Here is a 19393-nt window from a genome sequence, read left to right as displayed (position 1 = left end):
TGATGAGCCAGAGAGGGGAACAGGATGAGGCCATTGGTGCTGTCTGTGTTTATGTGAGTGCTCTATATATGTGTTGTGTATGTGAGTTTGTGTGTTGTACCTACTGGGAATACCTGCTCAGCCTTATTGTTGGTTGGACCTGGGGGCATGGAGCTCCAGCAGCCTCGCTTCTATCAGGCTACCGGATTCACCCCACCCACACCCCCCTCAAAAGCCACACAAAACGTGTCTCGAAAAACTGATAGCAACATGTCTTACAATAGCTGATGCATTACCCTGAGACTGGGAGATTAAATACCTGTCAACAGATTAGAGCAATGAGTGATGCAGAGGCACCTGAGCTAGCTAGCACTGTCCATGCCAGAACATGCACATGACATGACAGAGCATCATATAGTAATGCTGTCTTAGGTGTGAAAATGTTGTAATCCTGCACTACAAGAGTCCTTGTGGCTCTACTGCTTCCTAACACCCTCTTAGCTCAGACTCTCCTTCCTCTGGTATCCGCATACCACACTTACCGCACAGTCCAAACAAGGGCTGAGTGTATGCGTGTATTTGGGGTAGGTAGACAGGACTTGCACCTTCCATGGTTCAGGCAAGAGCTGTGACCACTTGACTATGGAGTCAGTCTCCTCCAGCTCAGTCACTTACTCATGGCGGTGTTCGCAATTACATTTCCATTGGCTAGAGCCGGAAAGGCAATTCAATGTTGAAAAAGGGCTTGTTGGTGGTGATTTTGCTAGAGCAATGCTATTTATCCTTCTCCGGCCATGTATATTACACAGCTGAAATCCAGCTGGGAAAGAAAAGCACCATTGTTTTCCACGTTGGATCAGAGTTGTCTTGTATAGTAGAGACAGCGGAAAGCATTTCTGCTGGACATTGCTGTGTCAGTGCATAGTATTATCAGACAGTCCAGAAGCTGTCCTATGGTGGGCCCTTACCTAAGCAAGGGAGGACATGTACCTACCCAAAGGAGGCTGAGTACCTGCAAAGGAGATTGCACAACAGTTCTTCAAACTGTCAGACAACATAATTCTCATTTTGCAATATTGATTCTGCTTCAACCAGCCTGGTGCTCAGTTATGGCCTGAACCCTGTCCAAGCACCAGGCTGAGTTGGAAGCAGCAGTGTTATCACATAAGGTGAAAAAAAGGAGTTAACATCATAGCTTGATTATGACATCACCTGGCTGATCTAAAAGGTTACTCTGGCAAAAGAATGTATAGAGAGAAGCTAAAATTTACAAACCAGAGCAAGACACATGAATACAAGCTCCATTTTAAATTTGCTCATTAAGGCTCAGGCCAGGGCCCTGAGTGCACCAATAGGCCTTAACTGCCCTGACCAGCCTCACCCGGGATCTCCACCCCACGCCCCCTGCCCATGGGTCTGGGAGCTACACTTAAGCCCTGGCTTGGACACCTACTCCTTGTTTGAGAGAGGCTATAGGTGTATCTATCGTCAGCCCTGACTCCTGGGTGGACTTCCTTGGACATCTGTTACAGTTCTGTCTCCAGTCCTGCCTCCTGCTACTCCTGACTGGACTCCTGGAACAAAGTCTCAGAATGGACTCCAGATCTGGTTCTGCACCTTGTCTTGTCTGTGCGTGTCAGCGGACCCTGTTACTACCATTCTGCTCAGCCCACTTTGAATTCTGCAGGACTGGAGGACTGTGCCTTGACTGTTCAAGGCAATGCCTCTGCTGAGGTCATCCTTGGCTCCCAGCTCATCATCCCTCATGGAGCACACCAACTCTTGCTGTTCCCTGGCAGCCTGCACTGCATGGACAATACCTATGCAAAAATCTCTGATGTTATCATGCCCTAAATGCACTTGTGTTACAGGTGAATCCATGTTACCTGTTACCACTATGCCCTGATGCAACCAAGAAATGTAATTGCAGCCAGGACTGGTGAGAGCACAAACCAGGTGGTGTATTGTGATGCCAGCAGTGATGGGGCTGAGTTCTTCCAAACCAGCCTACCTGCCTGTTATGACAAAACTTGCTGCCTCACATACACGCATTCACATACCACTTCATATCATCACTTCTTAAAGAAACTCAAGCAGGGAAACCATATCATCAAGACCGTGCCTGATTATGCTGTCGATCATGGGTTTCTAGTGCTGGGAGAATTCCAGCAGGCTCTGCAGAAGGGACTAGCACACTTGTGTCCTCTCTTTTCTTAGATATACTCCTCCGTGTAAGAAATGGATTGACCTAAGTGAAACAAGGTATGAATGGGAAGTAGAAGTCTACTATATCTATTTTTTTAAAAAACCCAGTGGCAGGGTGTTTCTATTCTTCTTGGCATTCTGCCACTTACTGAGCAGTCGTGAACAAATCATTTGATTTTTGTTTCTACTTAGGTTAATAGAAATTAGCTGTTTAATAAAGAATTATGAAATGTTATTAATGAATAGCCTTGAATATTTTTTTTCCCCTCAATGAGTCCATCAATATTATGTTATTTATTCTCCAGCTTTTCTGTTAAAGTCAGCCTGGTCAGCTCCTGGAGAATTTCTACTTCAGAGCATCTCCTAAGTCCTACCCTCTTCTTGACTCCTGACAAAAACATATGTGATCCAAGAGGTGCAAACATAGAAGTCACCATCTAGCACTGAGAACAGCCCAAGGGTTTCTACTGTTATTTGCAAAGTATGTCACTATACTCATGTAAAAAATACATCAATTAAAAAAATACTATCTTAACAGTAGCAAAAATATTGTAATTAAATAAATAATTTTATAATTATTTATAAATAAGTATTATAAATAAATATTATAAATAAAGATTATTTGTAAATGAGAAGAACATACTGAAGTATAGAATAGCATGTGCAAACTAGTGTTTATAGATTCACAGGCCCTTTTCCCTTAAATAAATAGTAAAAGAGGAGTCAAGAGCTGTGAGAAAGCCTTACTAAGTTCCCCTTTGCACTTGAGATGGCCTGTTCTTAAAAATGTGTGTTTGGCAGGGGAGAGGTTCTGCTCTTTAGTAGTATAATAAAGCCTATCAGGAAGGATTATGTTTGTTTCTTTTTGTAATCATCAGGAGGTTTTTTTAACATATAAGCCTTTTTATCTCTATTCCCTTTAACTTGTAAATTTATTTTTGTTTTGTGGATAGGCAAAATGAATAACAAGTTTGATTTTAAAAGCATCAGTTCAAGTCAGGCGTCCGTTATGGGTGACCTTCAGAGACTTCTTAGCCAAGGAGAATATGCTCCTTTTACCTCTGCTCCCATCTTCGAGAGCAAGTTTGTCCAGGTAAAAAGTCATTCAAATGAAATCATTTGGCATGCTCAAGATAAAATTGCTTGCAATGATTACCCTTTTTTTTTTCTCCCTCAGCTCAACAGGTATTCCTCATTCATTTATTCTCACTATTCTTATTCTCTGTTTATTACACATGGATATGTTTCCCTTCTCCTATAGACTCATTCTGCTCACGCTTTAAAGGTAATAGTCCAGAAACCCAGCAACAGCAATGCTGCAAATTAGATAAGGAGGACAAAGAGTGATGTCTTCACCCTTCCTTGTCAGCCCCTACTCCTTGCTGTAGGAACAGCTAAGACTGTTTTAGCAAATTTCTGGTTCTGTGCTATCTCATTAAGCTTTTTAGCCATCAACGTCAGTTCAACATAGCCTAAATGGCAGCCAGCCTTTCCCAGGCAATCTCCCCCCGCTTGCAACTTCTAGTACCCTTGCAGGCAATATCACTACCCTGCCTGTCACTTACCCTAAGCACTGGCCAAAGAACCCTGCAAGACTCTGGCAACAGTCTATACTCCTACAATACTGCATTCACAGTGTGTCTAAAATATCTGAATTCTATTTACATGATGTATCTCAACAGTGTTTTTCATAGGGTTTCATTACCTCACTTTGTGATAATTGCAACATCCTTTGGTCTTGCCTTGATTAATTCAATCTTGCATTGTTGATACACATGCAGAATGTTAATTAGCTACAAGTCTCCATTTTCAAGGTACTTTATGATTTATCCCTGCTTTATTTATCAGACCTCATTTACTATCAAGGAGGCAGTTGCCCTAACCAATCAACCCAAGAGAACAGCTCCATCACTGACTCATTTACATTAAAATGAGAAAAAAAAAAAAAAGGCGCCTTTGATCTTTTTTACATACTGTCTCTCACACTTGGGAGGAGATTCTACTAGATATCCACAAATTTAATGCACTGTCCTCCCTCAAATTCCTTCTTAGGACACGCTTTTTCTCTGATGCCTATCAAAATGAAACCCTGACAATGGTACCTAACATGTGATTCGATCATACTTACCAACTTATTCTTATCTCCTTGTATTTCCTCATTTTTCTCTTTCTGTAATTTCATGTCTTACACATAAATTACCTGGGATCTTTTTCCATTCTGTGTTTGTACAGCACCTAGCAGGATCCTGGTTCATAACCAGGTCTCATTAATATCACAGTAATGCTGATAAAGACAGTGACTCATCAGAACAGAGTGCCTCTTCCATCATGTTTACACTAAGAGAAATTCAAGATAATGCTACTCAAGAGGTTTCTGACCACAGTGATCACATACCCAATGATTTGGACTACACAAGAGCCAGTGATTTCCAGTCCTCTTTTATCCTTATTCAACTGCCTTCCTTTCTTTTCATTCATACACATTCCTGTCTCATTATTCCACATTCCCCTCTCTCCTCACCAACCCAGTACATAAGCTCTAGGGCCCCCAAGCCAAAACACTGTGAAATGTATTGGTAGCATATTCTCTGAGAGATCATATGGCAAATGATAGTGTTGATGGGGCTTTTTTTTTTGTTGTTCAGGTTAATCGAAGAGGGGAACCAATTTCTGTCCATAACCAACCCAGCTGTGTGACCATTGGCATCTGTGCTGCCAATCCCACTTCACCGATGCCCAATGCAATGCTGGTAGCGCGCGAGGTGCCCGTGTCCCCACAGGAAAGTACAACAAACTTCTGGAAACTCTCAGAGCAGCCACCCCGCATAGAACAGCTAGCACTTACCAGGTGAGTTAGCACTGAGAAGGTTTAAATATTTCTTTGAAGAGTAAATAAGAAATATGAATGTATTTCGCATTTCCATACAGTGTTTTCCTTCTTTTAAGGGTCAGTTTATTAACAGACCTCATATTCGCACTGGCTCTTTGTCCCAGCACTAACACCTTACAGTTAGGAGAAACACTTAAGTACACACCTTTAGGCCTCACTGCAGTCATCATTTCAGGCCAATGCTACCCACATGCGTATAGATAGATGATAAATATGAATACTTAATAAATCTTCTTCTAAATATATCAGAAGCTGAAAGCTGGTAGGAAGATTGAGGGTACAGAATTGTCAGGGAATAAGGCAGTGGAATAAAGGCATTGTAGAGAAGCCAACTTCCTTTGCCTCCATTCTGTGCACTGCTGCCCAGCATTTCTTCCACAATCAGCTAGAGGCATGCAGAAGAATGTCCAAATCCACTTGGCAGCTTCTTCCTACTCCAGTTTCTCGCTTTTAGTCTTATTCTATCTGTAGGTCTGACAGACACAATATCTTCTGTGAGAGGAATCTCCACTTGTGCTTAATGATGAGTTTCCCCTTTTTTTATAGGTTCTTCCCCTTGAAGTTTGTGGAACTCTCTGTCCACAGCACAGATAAGCATCACCTCATGTTAAAATTAGTAAATGGCCGTTCCTATTATCTAGAGCTCTGTGCCCCACCAGACCAGCAACAATACCTATTCCACCTGTGGCTGCAGCTCATCTCTCTCCTGAAACCCCCAGAAAATACCAGCAATACCGAAGTAGAAGTAAAATGCAAGGATTTTGGCACGTGTCACAAGAAAGCTCCCAGTCCAAACAACCCATCAGAAAATGTGAGTCTTTAGCAAATAGATATCAAAAGTTCAAGCTGACCAATCAGAAAGTATCACTTGTGTCAATATTCTTTACTATCTCTCAAGTCAAAGTTTTTGTGTGCTTTGAAGGAGCTCCAGTTCTGTTTATCAAAATAGCTGGCTTGCTGTAAACTCCCTACAGAATTTCAGGGCAATGGGCGTGAGGATGCTAGGTGCACCACAGCCCTGATAAATTTTTGCTAATCAATAAATAGCATACTGCTTATTGTTCAGTGTTTAGTTTTCCCTCATAGTTGGGGGTATGTTCTTAAATGGTTCTTTTTGACTGAATTCCACAACCCACTGAAAAAAAGCAGAGAAGGAAAGACATGGCACAGCTGAGACCCATGCAGGGACTGACAACTAATAAGCAAAGAGGACAAAGGCATTTGATCCATTCAAAGGACAGAAAGAGAAAGTTCTTGAGGGAAATGCTACAGTGGGCAGCTGCCTTCTGCCTGTACCTAAGAGAGAAAGAAGGAGAACAGTGAGGGTCAGCAAAAATGCTTCAGGAGGTCCTAAAGAGAATATCACATACAGAAATGTCACTAAAGCACAGAAGGGACCTGTTACCTTAGAGTCACACTTAGGAAGGAACTTGGATGGTTAATGATGCTGCTCAACATTATCTAAAGCTATTTCCCCTAAGTTCCAAGCAAACAACATTTTGTCAGCACAGGCATTGATGGGTCTCCAGTTCCCACTCAAGCCAACCCACCTCTCAGCCAAGCAGAGGCACATCCACAGGGAGAAGAAAAAAACACAGTCACATGGCCAGTGCTCCATGCTGCATGTACATCTTTTCTCTGCACTCAGGAGCTCCCATCTTCTCCCTGGCCACAGGTAGCAGAGAGAAGGAACAATTCTGTGTACATACAGCAGAAAAATTACAAGGGAACTAGAAAAATATAATTTTGGAGAGAGGAGAGAACTGTGAGAGATGATTCTTTCAAGAAAAATCAGTGATGAGGTAAAGGGATGACTGAAGAAAATCTAGGGGGAAAACTAGCATACTCAGATTAGATTTGCAGAAAGTACAGGACTCAGATTTGGCTGAAAAATCTGCACAGCCACATCCCACAACCGTATTGGTTAAGTCAAGAATGCATAGATTGTGAGAAAGTAAGTATAGGATTTATAAAATTTCTTAATTGATATTTTCCTGCTTCAACTATCCCTACATAGCCACCTTTCTTCTGGGTTTTCTGCTTTCTCTCTTATCTGATGTCAAAGACTAGATCCTTCTACCAACTTCTGGACATAAGCTGGCCTGACATGAATGTCAGCTCCTGCGTGTACAGCAGATGTTACTAGTGATTCAATATACTAAAATCATGATCCAGACCTAGAATCTCTATTTTTCTTTGCAGAATAGACATCTTATTTTTCCAGTCACACATTCATCAGTGTTTCAATACCTTGAGGTGTTGGCTGTCACTCACTATTGACTTTTCTAATGACAGTTTTTAAGTTTGGATTTTCCTTTGCATTATTACATCCTCCCTGCTCTCTTCCTGTTTAGATAGAAAGCTGTCTGCACATGAGAGACTTCTTACAGGTATCCCTGCCTCAGCTACTCGAAAGCAGCAGGCTTAGAAAGATTTCAGTAGGGACTGATCTCAAAATCTGGACAGGAGGGAGTGCAAAGATCTTATCTCAGCTTCCAAATATCAGCAAAGAGGAGAATAACCTGGAGATAAAGGAGTCCTGGACATGAATCAGAAGCAGAGAACTTGGAGGCGAAGCCACAAACAACTCTCAGAGGTTAAGATTTGGGACCTGTTATCCCTTGATGGACTGCATAGTCACCTTTAGCCAAAGCTGCAGGCCAATAATCACCAACAAATTGATAATGTAGGAGAAACAGTAGTCTCTCTTCTAGATAAATATATTTCCTATGGATGGTCTGTCTGCACCACTTTCTAGCAGAATATTCAGTATATAGAGGACTACTATATAGGAAATTTTCTTATCACAAAGTTCCAGCTGTACTGATCAGCTCTGTGCAGAGTGCTTTTTTATGTCAGTTGCTACTGTATCTGCTAATCGTTCCTTTTTCCTTCAAGAGGGATGACCCACAAGATGTGCCTAACCCCAAAACAGAGGAAGAAGAAGTTACAAAACAAACCTCCTCCAACCAAGTTCCCCTCTCAGGTACAGTGGGTCCCACAGAAGAGAGTGGAAGGAAAGAGGAAGTCTTCCACAGCTCCCTGAAACCAACCAGGCAGTCAAAGAATATAGATCCTCTGGATACAAAGAAGAGCAAAAGCACAGAAAAGAGGAAAACTAGGTAGGTATGTTTGGAAAACGAATCTAATATACTTAGTTTCTGCTGCTGACTTTGACAAGTAAAATGTGTCATATTTTTGTCTTCAGACAATATATTATTGCAACACCTTTTCAGGGTTATTGTGATTTTCCTAATGCTTTAATGGATTAGAAAGCTGAAGAATGCAGGGTGGGGTTTCCAAGTATCCAGACTTTGGTTTCTCAGATCTTTAGGGGCTTTAGAAAGACCATTCCCCCTGCCCACCCTCGCACCACCTGGGTTCACAAAGATGGGCAATCAAGCAAAAGTGCGTGAATATTCAGTGACTTAAGTGCTAGTGGTCTCCACGAATGCTGAAGGATCTGTATACAGGCAGCTTTGATTTAGATGCCCAGTATATGAGGGAACCATATAGCATAGGGCAGACTCAGTGTTTCCTTTCTGTCCCAAATCAGCAACATGTTCTGGCACCAGAAATCTGTCTTTTCTGTATCTCCTTCACTGCCATCTCCATCCTGGCTTGTGCAGAAAAGGAGCAGATTTTTTGTCAGTGGTGTTGCACAAACTAGGCAAGCAAAAGTTAGATGGCAGGAGGAGATGAAAACTGTCACTTACATGACCATCTGCATGACAACAAAGAACAAGACTTCAACATAATCACTTCTCAAGCTACGTCTAGGCATTAAGTGATGTGTTCAGATGTGTGCTGTGTTCAGATGTGTGCTATATTCAGATGTGTCATATATAAGGGCAGTCTATAACATGCAAATATCTCTGTGTTAGTGTGCCTGCGCTTCAAAACAAGGCTTACTACATCATTTAGCAATACATGTTTCTACTGCAGACAGAAAGGGATTAAAATACCACGTATTTAATACTGATCCTGGTACATAATGACATTACTAGGGTAAGACTTTTTCCTGAGTTTGTTGGCAATGGCATAATGTTTTTTTTCCTGAACTACTTTTTTTTTTAGGACAAATACAATGAAGCAAAAAAGTGAAAAAAAATTACAGACTTCAGGTATGACAGCTTTTCTGAAATTTAATAACTTCCCCATTGCTATTCCTAATTCAATAATAGATGAGAGAAGCTGAAACTTCATGAGCTGGGAGTTCTTTAGAACAAATATTCCTATGTCCACATTGCCAATAGATCAGCAGTTGTATGGCCATATTATTAGAAAGGACCCTGTGCCAATTCCCTGCTGTGATCACATCTCACCTTCCAGGGTTCAGTGTCAGGTTTCTTCTAGAAAGGCCTTGATGTTTGACTTGTTTGGCTGACGGCAGCCATTGCAACTTCACTGCAAAATCAGATAAAACACAGGATGGTGGAAAGGGTGAGAAAGCTGCAGGCCTAGGACAGTTCAGAGAGATAATGTTGGCCCATACCTCCTCTTCCAGTGTGCTGTAAGGCTTCCCAAAAACCCACGTCTGAGCATGACTTTACCTCCAGATAGTGTGTCTGCAGTGTTCTCAAGCATGAGGTCAGGACTCATGTTTCAAGCAGAACGTGGACGTGTTTTGGAACACTCTCCACAATGTCATGTTGGGATTAGCATTAGCAACCTTTCTGACATCCTGCATTTCTGCACAAATCTCTCTAGAATATCCAGCTAGAACAAGTAGGCACCTAAAGACAGTCTTTATTAACATCCACAGTTCCCCTTGTTTATACTTCTCCATTTCTTGTCAGTGATTAAACAGTTACCTATGCCTGCCAAGGAACGACAAAAACTGGAGCCACTTACCTTATTGATGCCCCTTACTTTAGATATAAACTTGTGATCATTCTGCATGTGAGTGAATCAGTCTCTTGAACAAAAGCTTTTATGGTCTTCCTCTGCATACTTCTCCATTTTGCTAAGTCACAAAAGTTTGAATGAGCTCTTGTTCAATCAACCTCATTTTTTGTGAACATGATGCTACTGTGTGCTCCTCTTTGTAGCTGGCTGGTGGGCTGCATGCAGTTCACTGTCCTAATTGCCAGTTGGTGATCTTAACGTGATCTACATGACGTGGAAGGAAAAGTATTTTGATTTATGATGTGCTCTCATTTAACTGCTTTTCTCAATTTTTCTGTGTGCACACATTTCTCTGTCCACTAATACACGTCTATCTGTCTGAAAATCTTGTTGCATCTCTCTCTACATACACTTTGGTACATGAATAATCTTTAATATCTCATTGTTATGTTCTTTTTCACTCTCTTCCTCTCTTAACAGCCACTCATTTAGAAATGGAGGTACTGACAGAGAGCAGTGGGCTATGTGGAGATATAAATTAGTACATGCTCAAGAACTTATTTCAGCACTCCACATTTAATGGAGACAAATAATGACATATTATTTAATCAGCAATAACAAATTTCTGCAAAGTACTAGATTAAGTATACTCTCATTTCAAATTCATTTCCTGCATTTTAAAATAGTCTGTGACATACATATAATGCCAAACACCTAAATTATATTTTACCAGGGCTTAGTGCTACAATATTGTATTTCTTATAATTTTATTGTGAAAACTGTAATAGTAGAGAAGTAGTGAAGCAATCAGAACAGAAATGCTTCATATATTTTCCTATTACACACATACAACCATAATATCATTCAGAAAAAAAAAAACCCTGTCTTGACAAATCCAGCATTTGGATTTGTTGCATTGAGGGAAGGCGACCTGCCTATTTATTTCAGTCACTTCCCCGCTAGAGTTTTGTTCCCATTTTCTATTCTATATAAACAATTACTTTTAGATATTAATTTTGTAGTAATACATTTGCAGCCTATTTTCTATAGGGAAGAAAAAATAGCTGATTGTATTTCCCATTGTTTTCTTTCTGTTACCATCTTTTCTTCTTTCTCTGTGTCTAACTGTTCCTTTTTCCCAGTTGCTCACAGCTTTTCAGCTTTCCCTCTGATCAGCATTCCCTCTGATCAGCTTTCCCTCTGATCAGCTTTCCTGTTCATTTTCTCCAGCTCTAGATTATTCTTTCTTTCACTTTCACTTTCCACGTTTTCAACTCTACTCTGTGCCTCTTCCTCTTTTTAAATGGTACCTACCTCCAAAGAGGCATTCCTCCTCCTGTGCAATTGTGTCTCCCCTCTTTTCCTTCATTTTCTGATCCTGCTTCTCCCAGTCTGCATTCTACTATCAATTCCCGAATTTGCCATATTGAGGCAAAGGCAGCGTGTGTTTTTCCTGGGCTTACTTAGACCTGCCAACTTTGTTGTCTTCTCAACCTGCTGATCAGCTTTCAGTAGAGAATGGAAATGATCTTCACATACCCCGAGGCAGCTGAGAAGTATGACAATATCATGTCAACTGATACCAGCTATGCACAGGCTTTTCACACCTCTCAGGTGTTCTGCAAAGACTAAAGATGATTTCTGCTGTGAGGTGAGTAGGTGAGACAGCTTGTAGGAGTGACTGAAGGAGAATAGCATGGGAGAGACTGGGAAAAGGCCAGTTTGGCATACAGAGCATGAATTCTAGTAAACTCCCCACTAGTAAACTCCCCACAAAGGCAAATCAATTCCCTCTGGTTGATCTTTCTTCCTTTGTGGTTTTTGGTGTATGTTTATCTTCTCTGTCCTTTTCTCTCTTTTGATTCCTTGTGCTTCTTTTTCTCTTTCATTCTCTACTTTAGTGTGCTGTTTTCCTCATGCTCATCATGTTTCTTTTCAGGAAATCAAAAGAGTGGCAGTAAGTCAAGTAGGCTGCTTCAAGTAATATCCCAGGTCATTAGTCAGTAAGAAGGAATAAAAGAAAATAGAGCAAAGCATCCTGGACATCAGATGCAGTTGGAACAAGGAAAAAATGTACACACGGAAGAAAAAATTCCCCTGCAGACTTCAATTGCGTTCATAACCTCTTACTATTGTACAATTAACTGTTACTGAAATACAAACTCTGTATTCCTCTGTATTAGTTCACAACTAGCAACAACAAATAAATTTTGATCCTTGGCAGTGGAATCTACATTTTTCAGTGACTGAGACCATTTTTTCAGGGAGAAGACTTGTAGTTTGCAGCAGAAGGCAAAGAAATAGACACTTGAATTAACTTTATAATACCTGACTATGGCTTACACTTTTATATAGGGTCAGAAAAGCTTCTCATGCAAGCAACTTTCAGAACATTGCAGGGGGACAAGTGATAGAGAGCAATATCATGTAGTGGGCACAAAATCATACTAACACAGGTTTTATTTCCACCAGTGAACTTCTAGATGAATGTGGGCAAATCACTTTTCATTTTTGTTCCTCAGCTTCTTCATTTGTAGAATGAGGATAACCAGACCTCCTTTGAAAATCACCATGCAATGTACTAATAAGAACCATTATATAAGGATTTGGTATTGTTGTTACTGTTATTATTATTTAGACACTATAAACATTGCTATCCTATTGGAATACTGAGCAACATTTTTGACAGAACATACTTGTTGCAGTACGAAGCATTTCACATTAAGCAAACTAAATATCTGCTGCTGCTCTTGCTACTTGTCGCTGGGTCATTTCTGTGTAGTTTACAGCATGTCCAGTATTTTACTGAAGTTTTGAAGCATAAGTTCTGCACGAGCATAGCTAAGCATGGGAGATGGAAGACTCAGTATGCTTTCCTCCAAATGAGCACAGAGGACATACATAATTCACAACTTCCAATGAGACAATTGCCAATCTAGTGTTCCTTGAGAATACAAATTAACTGAATACTCTTTGAGGGCAGCCCATGTGTAATCAGATTCCAGCCTAGGATGCCATAAGAAACAAGTGATGGCAAATTCAAATTCTAGATATCACCCAAAAGGTGAACAAGAGTGAAATACCATTCAATATAACTGGAAATGCCAACATTATTTTCCATGGTGAAAAAAAAAATTTCTAGAGTCTTTTTATCAAAAGAGCAAAGTAGCAATTACTGGCAAGGAAGAAACTTTTAGGTGGTCCCTGAGAAAATGGTTGTACAGCATATATTCTGCTCAAGGGACAGTAAGTACTTGAATGATATACAATTTATGAAGTGCTTTTGTCCACTACAAGAACAAACGTAAAATACTGCAAAACTAAGGATCAGTAACAGTATCTTCACTATCATCTACAGACAGACTGGCTGCAGATGCTTACCATCAGTGACTTCACACTAAACTTACACACTAAAAGTGAAGAAGATGAAATTAAAATTGTAGAACACTGGAAAATTTATGATATATATTTTGAACATTCTTTAATAGAGTATACTGCATTCAGAAGCTGTTTGCATTAATCAGAAACAATCATTTTGCTAGCACAGAGGTAATAACCATGACTGATTTCATATCAAGATATGCTGCATATACTAGGTAACATAGAATGGAATGCAATAAATTAAAGATTTAATTAGGAATACCTCCCTCATAAGCTAAATACCATGTCTGGAGAAGCACTGCACACTGCCTATGATGATAAAGAGAAATTTAGTTTGCACCCAAACAACGTGCCAAAGCATAAGGCCACCACAGACAACCTAGTCCTAAGGAACAAGTTAAAATCCATCAAAACAAAGGGATCAAATGTCCAAGCACATTTTGAGAAGAGTGATTTTCAGATGAAAACCAACATAAGTGAGTTACACTTTCTTGAATTCTCAGAGCTGAATTGTTGTTAAGTAAATGTATTTGCCCCAATTACATGCATTTGTCATAACAGAAGACAGGCTGATGAGCCAGGATGGAAGAATGAACAAAATACATCCGATAAAACTTACTTTATGCTGCAGTAAATGGGACAAAGATGCCCACTAAAGCTCATGACAGTTGTTCTGAAGTCATTACTGTGGCAATGTGACACTAGAATAATTACAACTCTTGAGCATTGTGTTTCTCTTCACTGACTGAACAAGCAGATATAGTCCTTCACCTGCAGAAACCAAGATCAGTCTGAAACAATACATTGTGCTGCAAAAAATAGTCACTCTTACACGCATAGTATCCTAACCTGTGGCCACGCTGACAGACCTTGAAGAGACAGGGTGTGACAAAGGACTGCTGCACCATGCAAATGGAACTACTATTCAGCCTCAGTTTACTGGAATCCAATCTAAAATTCTCTTAGTCAATGCTGCAAAGAATAAGCAACTTGAGTATTGTGTTTCCCAGACTACAACACTAGGAAGAAGTCTGAATTGCCTGCATTGCAAATACAGTAAGAAATACCTCTTAATTGCTGTGCCTGGAGCAAAGAAAAATAACTCAGCATGGATGCTTTCTGGGTTACATACCAAAACAGTCTTATACTGAGCTGATTCAGTAGACTGGTATGCAGTGTTGGCTCAACGAGCCAATACAGTCTATCAGCTCCTCTGAAAGAAAAATAACTGCTGGGAGAATGACAGTCATTGAAGATCCTGCAAGCAGTGGAGCTACCAAGCATAACGTGTTTGACTACACTTTTTAGGAAATACTGCAAAAAGTAAAGTGGTATTCATGCAATATATTCCAAAACAGGTTTTGCAACTTTCTGTCAAGATGCAGATTCATCAGAATGGTATAGAATTGGCACTGCAGCTTATAGATTTGTCCAAGGATAATAAAGACCATCCGTATAGCTCCACATAGCTATGTGGAAATGATTATTCTGTTAGTATCAGAACAATTTCTTTCTTCCTTAAAGATGATTGTGTAGCTGCTATTGCTTTCTTGGGAAAGGTAATTTAGCATACCAGCTTTGCTTATGGCAACGTATGACAAGTGCATTTTGGTGCTATCCTTTACAATTCATTTTCACAAATCAAGCAGCTATCTGAAAGAGGTGGTAATGGAAATCTGTTGGCATCTTATGTCTGTAAGGAAGACATTATGTTGGGATCAGCATGGACATCTACAAAGAGATGGAATGGCACACCTGAATTTCCTCCGTGCCATGACACTCCAGATTTATGCACATGATGAAATGATGTATGAAGGATTTTTCTGAGCATGTTCCTCAAAGAAAAAAATGTTGGTATCTCTAAATTTTAGTTTCAGAATATTTCCAATAAAACTTATGCAGTTATGGATTCAAATAAAATAGATTTTAAGCATGCTTTAAATGCCGGGCAACAAGAGACACGCTGGCTGGCAGTTAACTGCCCCAGATGTTGTTCATAATCTGCTGAAAGCAAGCTCAAAAACTAGGGGAATATTCAAATGCAAGTTTTAAAAAGAATAATTTTGAAAGTGATTCTGCCTCACGTCATATTCCGAGATCCATGTGAATAAAGGTACAGTAGAGAACGGCCACAAATGTTTTTGTGTCAGTAATTAAAGTATAACGGGGATGCACAAGCTGAAAACCTATACCAAACAAGACTGGTAAATAAAGCACAGTGTGCAAGATTATTTCAGTGAAGATTTAGAAACAGGGAACAAGAAGTAGAATTACGTTGTTCATGTACGCCTTTTACAGTATCTTACAGCTGTCTTACTGTACATCTTGTTTGCTTTCAAGAGAAAGATTTATTGCATTTCAGGTTTATAGAATATGTGAACAATATACTGTAGTGTCATACTTTTGACTGATAAATATATAAAGTTTAAGCTTTACACTGCAGCATTATCAGATAGGAGGGTCTCATCATTAACATAATTACCACTACTAAGCAGCCTTTCAGGAAAGACAATCATACCTGGGGAGAATCTAAAACCCACAAATGTCTTATTTCATTAGGATTTACCACCTAAGTATTTTCCTTAGGTGGTACCAACTGTTGAAACTTTTGTTGGTTCTTTTTGTTGGTTCTTCCCCTATTTTCTCACAGATCTGTGCGGTATCTCATAGGTTTTTATATCTTTACAAATACATTTACATACGTTTATGAGTGTAAGAAAAGAAGCTCCACAGAGTAAAAAGAGTAGAAATGAAAAGTGGCTTTTGCCCTCTATTCACAGATGAAAATGAAAGTAATCAAACTGTCAGGTAAACCCAGTAAAAAGTATGTGCAAGTTGACAGTAAGGCAGGTTAGCGCCAAAATCCAAATAAAATCCTATCTTGACTTTGGGCTTTAGGAAACATCCAGCATGCAAACGGCAAGTCAGGGAAGAACAGAGTGCATTGTGATACAAATTAATAATTGTTATAAATAGCAAAGCAGGATTTTGTTTTCCAGAAAGACTTAAATATGTACTTTAGGTCCTTATAGATTTATTCAAGACGAAACCAAAGATGGAGAGTTGCGCAGAGGAAGGCACACAGATGACTGAAACAATATCAAAAAGACAAGTATACAATCATGAAGAGAGTAACATGCAAAAATAAGGAGAAACTACTCAAGGAAGAACAAGAAGCAGCAAACAGATATAAAGAGCCAGATGAGGTAATCACTAATTTGAGTGTAACTTAACCGGGAAGGGAAACCAGTGGCAAGAAAGGTAATTTTTATTACCTGTTATTTTTCTGGACTAAAAATAGTGCCTCAAACTGTCACATTAACAACCCCACTCCAGCTTTAATTTGGGGCACCCATCTTCTAGGAATGATTCCTATTTCTGGGCTTAAGACCCCTCACTGAGAGATGAGTAGTACTCCCAGACTCGAGACCTCTCTTCTGGAGATTAAGTTTTTTCTCCAGCTGAACTTCTGTTGAGTTTATGACCCTATTTGTAAATACTGTGACCTTACCTGGAGTTGTGTGATTTCAGATCTGAAGGATTAAGGAGTGGCAGAAGACACTAGAAGCCAGAGAGGAAGATATTTCAGCCACCCAGATGAACATGTATGCAAAATGTAGCTATTGGATAGGAAGTAAGGAACAGTTCTAGATGCTACCAAGGAATAAAACACGACCATATTTGAATCCTTGGTATTTGTTGTCCTAGTTCAAGGAAGGCTGAAATGAAATTGGATTGCTGTATTAATTTCAAAATTCAGGGTATCTGTTTCTGGATTGTGGAGGCCAGGAGAGAATTTTTTTTTCTTGCTTAATGCACAATTTAGCTTCTGGACTTTTGTATTTTGCACTCTTCTTTGAAACACTAGATACTGAACACAGCTAGCCCTACAGGTAGACTAGCACTGCTGTCACATTCTTTCAGATGGCTGGTGCATGTGTCCTACTTAGGGTTAAAACAATCACCAGATTTGTAGTCAGGAGACATCAGATATTGCTATAAATCCAACTGGAAAGACCACTGTGAGATATTGTCATTTCCCCTTGTTCTGGTTTCAGCTAGGACAGAGTTAATTTTCTTCCTAGTAGCTGGTATAGTGCAGTGTTTTGGATTTAGTAGGAAAATGATGTTGATAACACGCTGAGGTTTTTAGTTGTTGCTAAGTAGTGTTTATACTAAGTCAAGGATTTTTCAGCTTCTCACACCCTGCCAGCAAGAAGGCTGGAGGGGCACAAGAAGCTGGGCGGCGACACAGCCAGGACAGCTGACCCAAACTGGCCAAAGAGCTATTCCATACCATATGACATCATGCCCAGTATATAAACTGGGGCAGTTGGCTGGGAGGGGCGGATCGCTGCTTGGGAACTAACTGGGCATTGGTCAACGAGTGGTGAGCAATTGCATTGTGCACCACTTGCTTTGTATACTTTAATTCTTTCAGTATTACTACTGTCATATTATTATTATTATTATTATCATTGTTTTTCATTCCTTTCTGTCCTATTAAACTGTCTTTATCTCAATCCATGAGGTTTTTTTCCTGATTCTCTCCCCCATCCCACTGGGTGGGTGGGGAGTGAGTGAGCAGCTGCGTGGTGCTTAGTTGCCAGCTGGGGTTAAACCACGACACCCCTGCAACACAGGGAGAATATGTAAGGAAAGTCTGAGCAGGAAGGAGCTCACTTTCATTCATATTCAGTTAAAGGTGATATTTAAATGTGATTATCCAAGATATAAGCTATCAATATCTAAAGGCCAAGGGAAAAATCCCTGTGAAGTTCTCAGAGACAGGAGGAAAAAAGTCTATTTAAACAGATGCCAGACATGAAAGTAGAGGGATAAAAAGAAGAAGAAAATTTCTAAAAACCTTGCAAGAATAAAAGATCAAGAAGGAAAGGGTAATCAAGATAATAATAATTTAAAAAAAAAAAAAGTTTAAAAAAAACCCCCAAAACAAAAAAAAACCAGTAGAAAGATCAAGAAAGAGGATGGAATACAGAATCTGATATCAGGCAGGCAAGAATTCTTTAGGGATTGCATTAACAAATATTTTGGCAAATAAAAAGGGGTGACACCAGCTTGGAAGGGATCCAAGATGAAGTTGAAAGAGAAAGTACATCTGTTGTAGAATGGATGTTCAGTGAGTTTAGAGATAAAGAGTTCAGAGATGAAGGGGAGGGGAGTAATGGGGTGGACAGATGGGGATTACTTCTCCAGCCTTCACTGACATAAGCACTGCGGCCACTGTGGCTCTTCTGACAGAGCATTCCTTTTGCATAGAACCACCTCTGGACTGTAAAGCATAAATTCAGTTATGCAGTGACATAAAAGGGAATTTTTACCTAATCCTTCCGTGATTTTTCATTCCCCCTCCAGAGGGCAATGGTTTCAAAGAAAACATTTTGTCCTATGTTAGGCTGATGCCTCAGCTTGAGTCAGAATTTTTTTTTCTTTTCCATTGATTACAATCAGCCAGGTTTAGATTGATCAACGGTTATATCAGCACCTTGCTGGCAAACAGTGACACTAATTCATGTCAAATTCAATTCATCAAAGATGAACATTTTCTTTGTTAACAAATATTTGTCTGTGGAATGAATGCATCAACCTTAAAAACAAGGTTCTTCAAAAATAAATTAAGTTGCCTAAATACATTGGTTCTGTAGCTGCAAGCATGCTTTAATGTTCCCATAATCCCTGATAGTAAAATCATAGAAAAATCGTGTCTAAAATCAAAATGTTCTAAGATCCAAGCTCACAAAGGTGTCACTTGGATATTTCTTTTCAGTTCCTTTCCGCTTAAATAATTGAAAACTTTGAACAAGAGATGGAACAGCATGGTTTATAGTACTTTAGTAAGTAATTTTCTCATTTCCTTTAAGAGCTGTCTTAGTAGATCCTCATATGAAAGATTAATCAGCTAAGACAAAACAAAGGAAGACTAAAAGCTTTGATCTTCCCAATCATCTTCCCGTTGTCCTTCCTCATCCTCTCATTCGCCTTCTTTCTCTGTATCCTTTTTAATTTGCATGTTTTGTTAAATTCAAGCCAAAATGTTGATTTTCTCACAGCAATTTTTGTGTTCTCAGC

At 39.7% G+C, this 19393-nt stretch overlaps 1 protein-coding gene across 1 annotated transcript in view; it reads left to right on the top strand.

The window, feature by feature from the left end:
• Positions 1-3142: 3142 nt before the first annotated feature.
• Positions 3143-19393, top strand: part of GARIN2 (golgi associated RAB2 interactor family member 2) — a 42579-nt gene continuing 26328 nt past the window's right edge. The window contains exons 1-4 of the mRNA XM_050897075.1: positions 3143-3277; positions 4830-5032; positions 5621-5885; positions 7973-8196. Of these exons, the coding sequence (XP_050753032.1) occupies positions 3143-3277; positions 4830-5032; positions 5621-5885; positions 7973-8196 (827 nt within the window). The remainder of the gene's footprint in view (positions 3278-4829; positions 5033-5620; positions 5886-7972; positions 8197-19393) is intronic.

The sequence above is a fragment of the Gymnogyps californianus genome, chromosome 5, assembly GCF_018139145.2.
Source record: "Gymnogyps californianus isolate 813 chromosome 5, ASM1813914v2, whole genome shotgun sequence".
Lineage (NCBI taxonomy): Eukaryota > Metazoa > Chordata > Aves > Accipitriformes > Cathartidae > Gymnogyps > Gymnogyps californianus.
The sequence above is the reverse complement of the archived record's forward strand: the minus strand, read 5'-3'. Positions and strand labels throughout refer to the sequence as shown.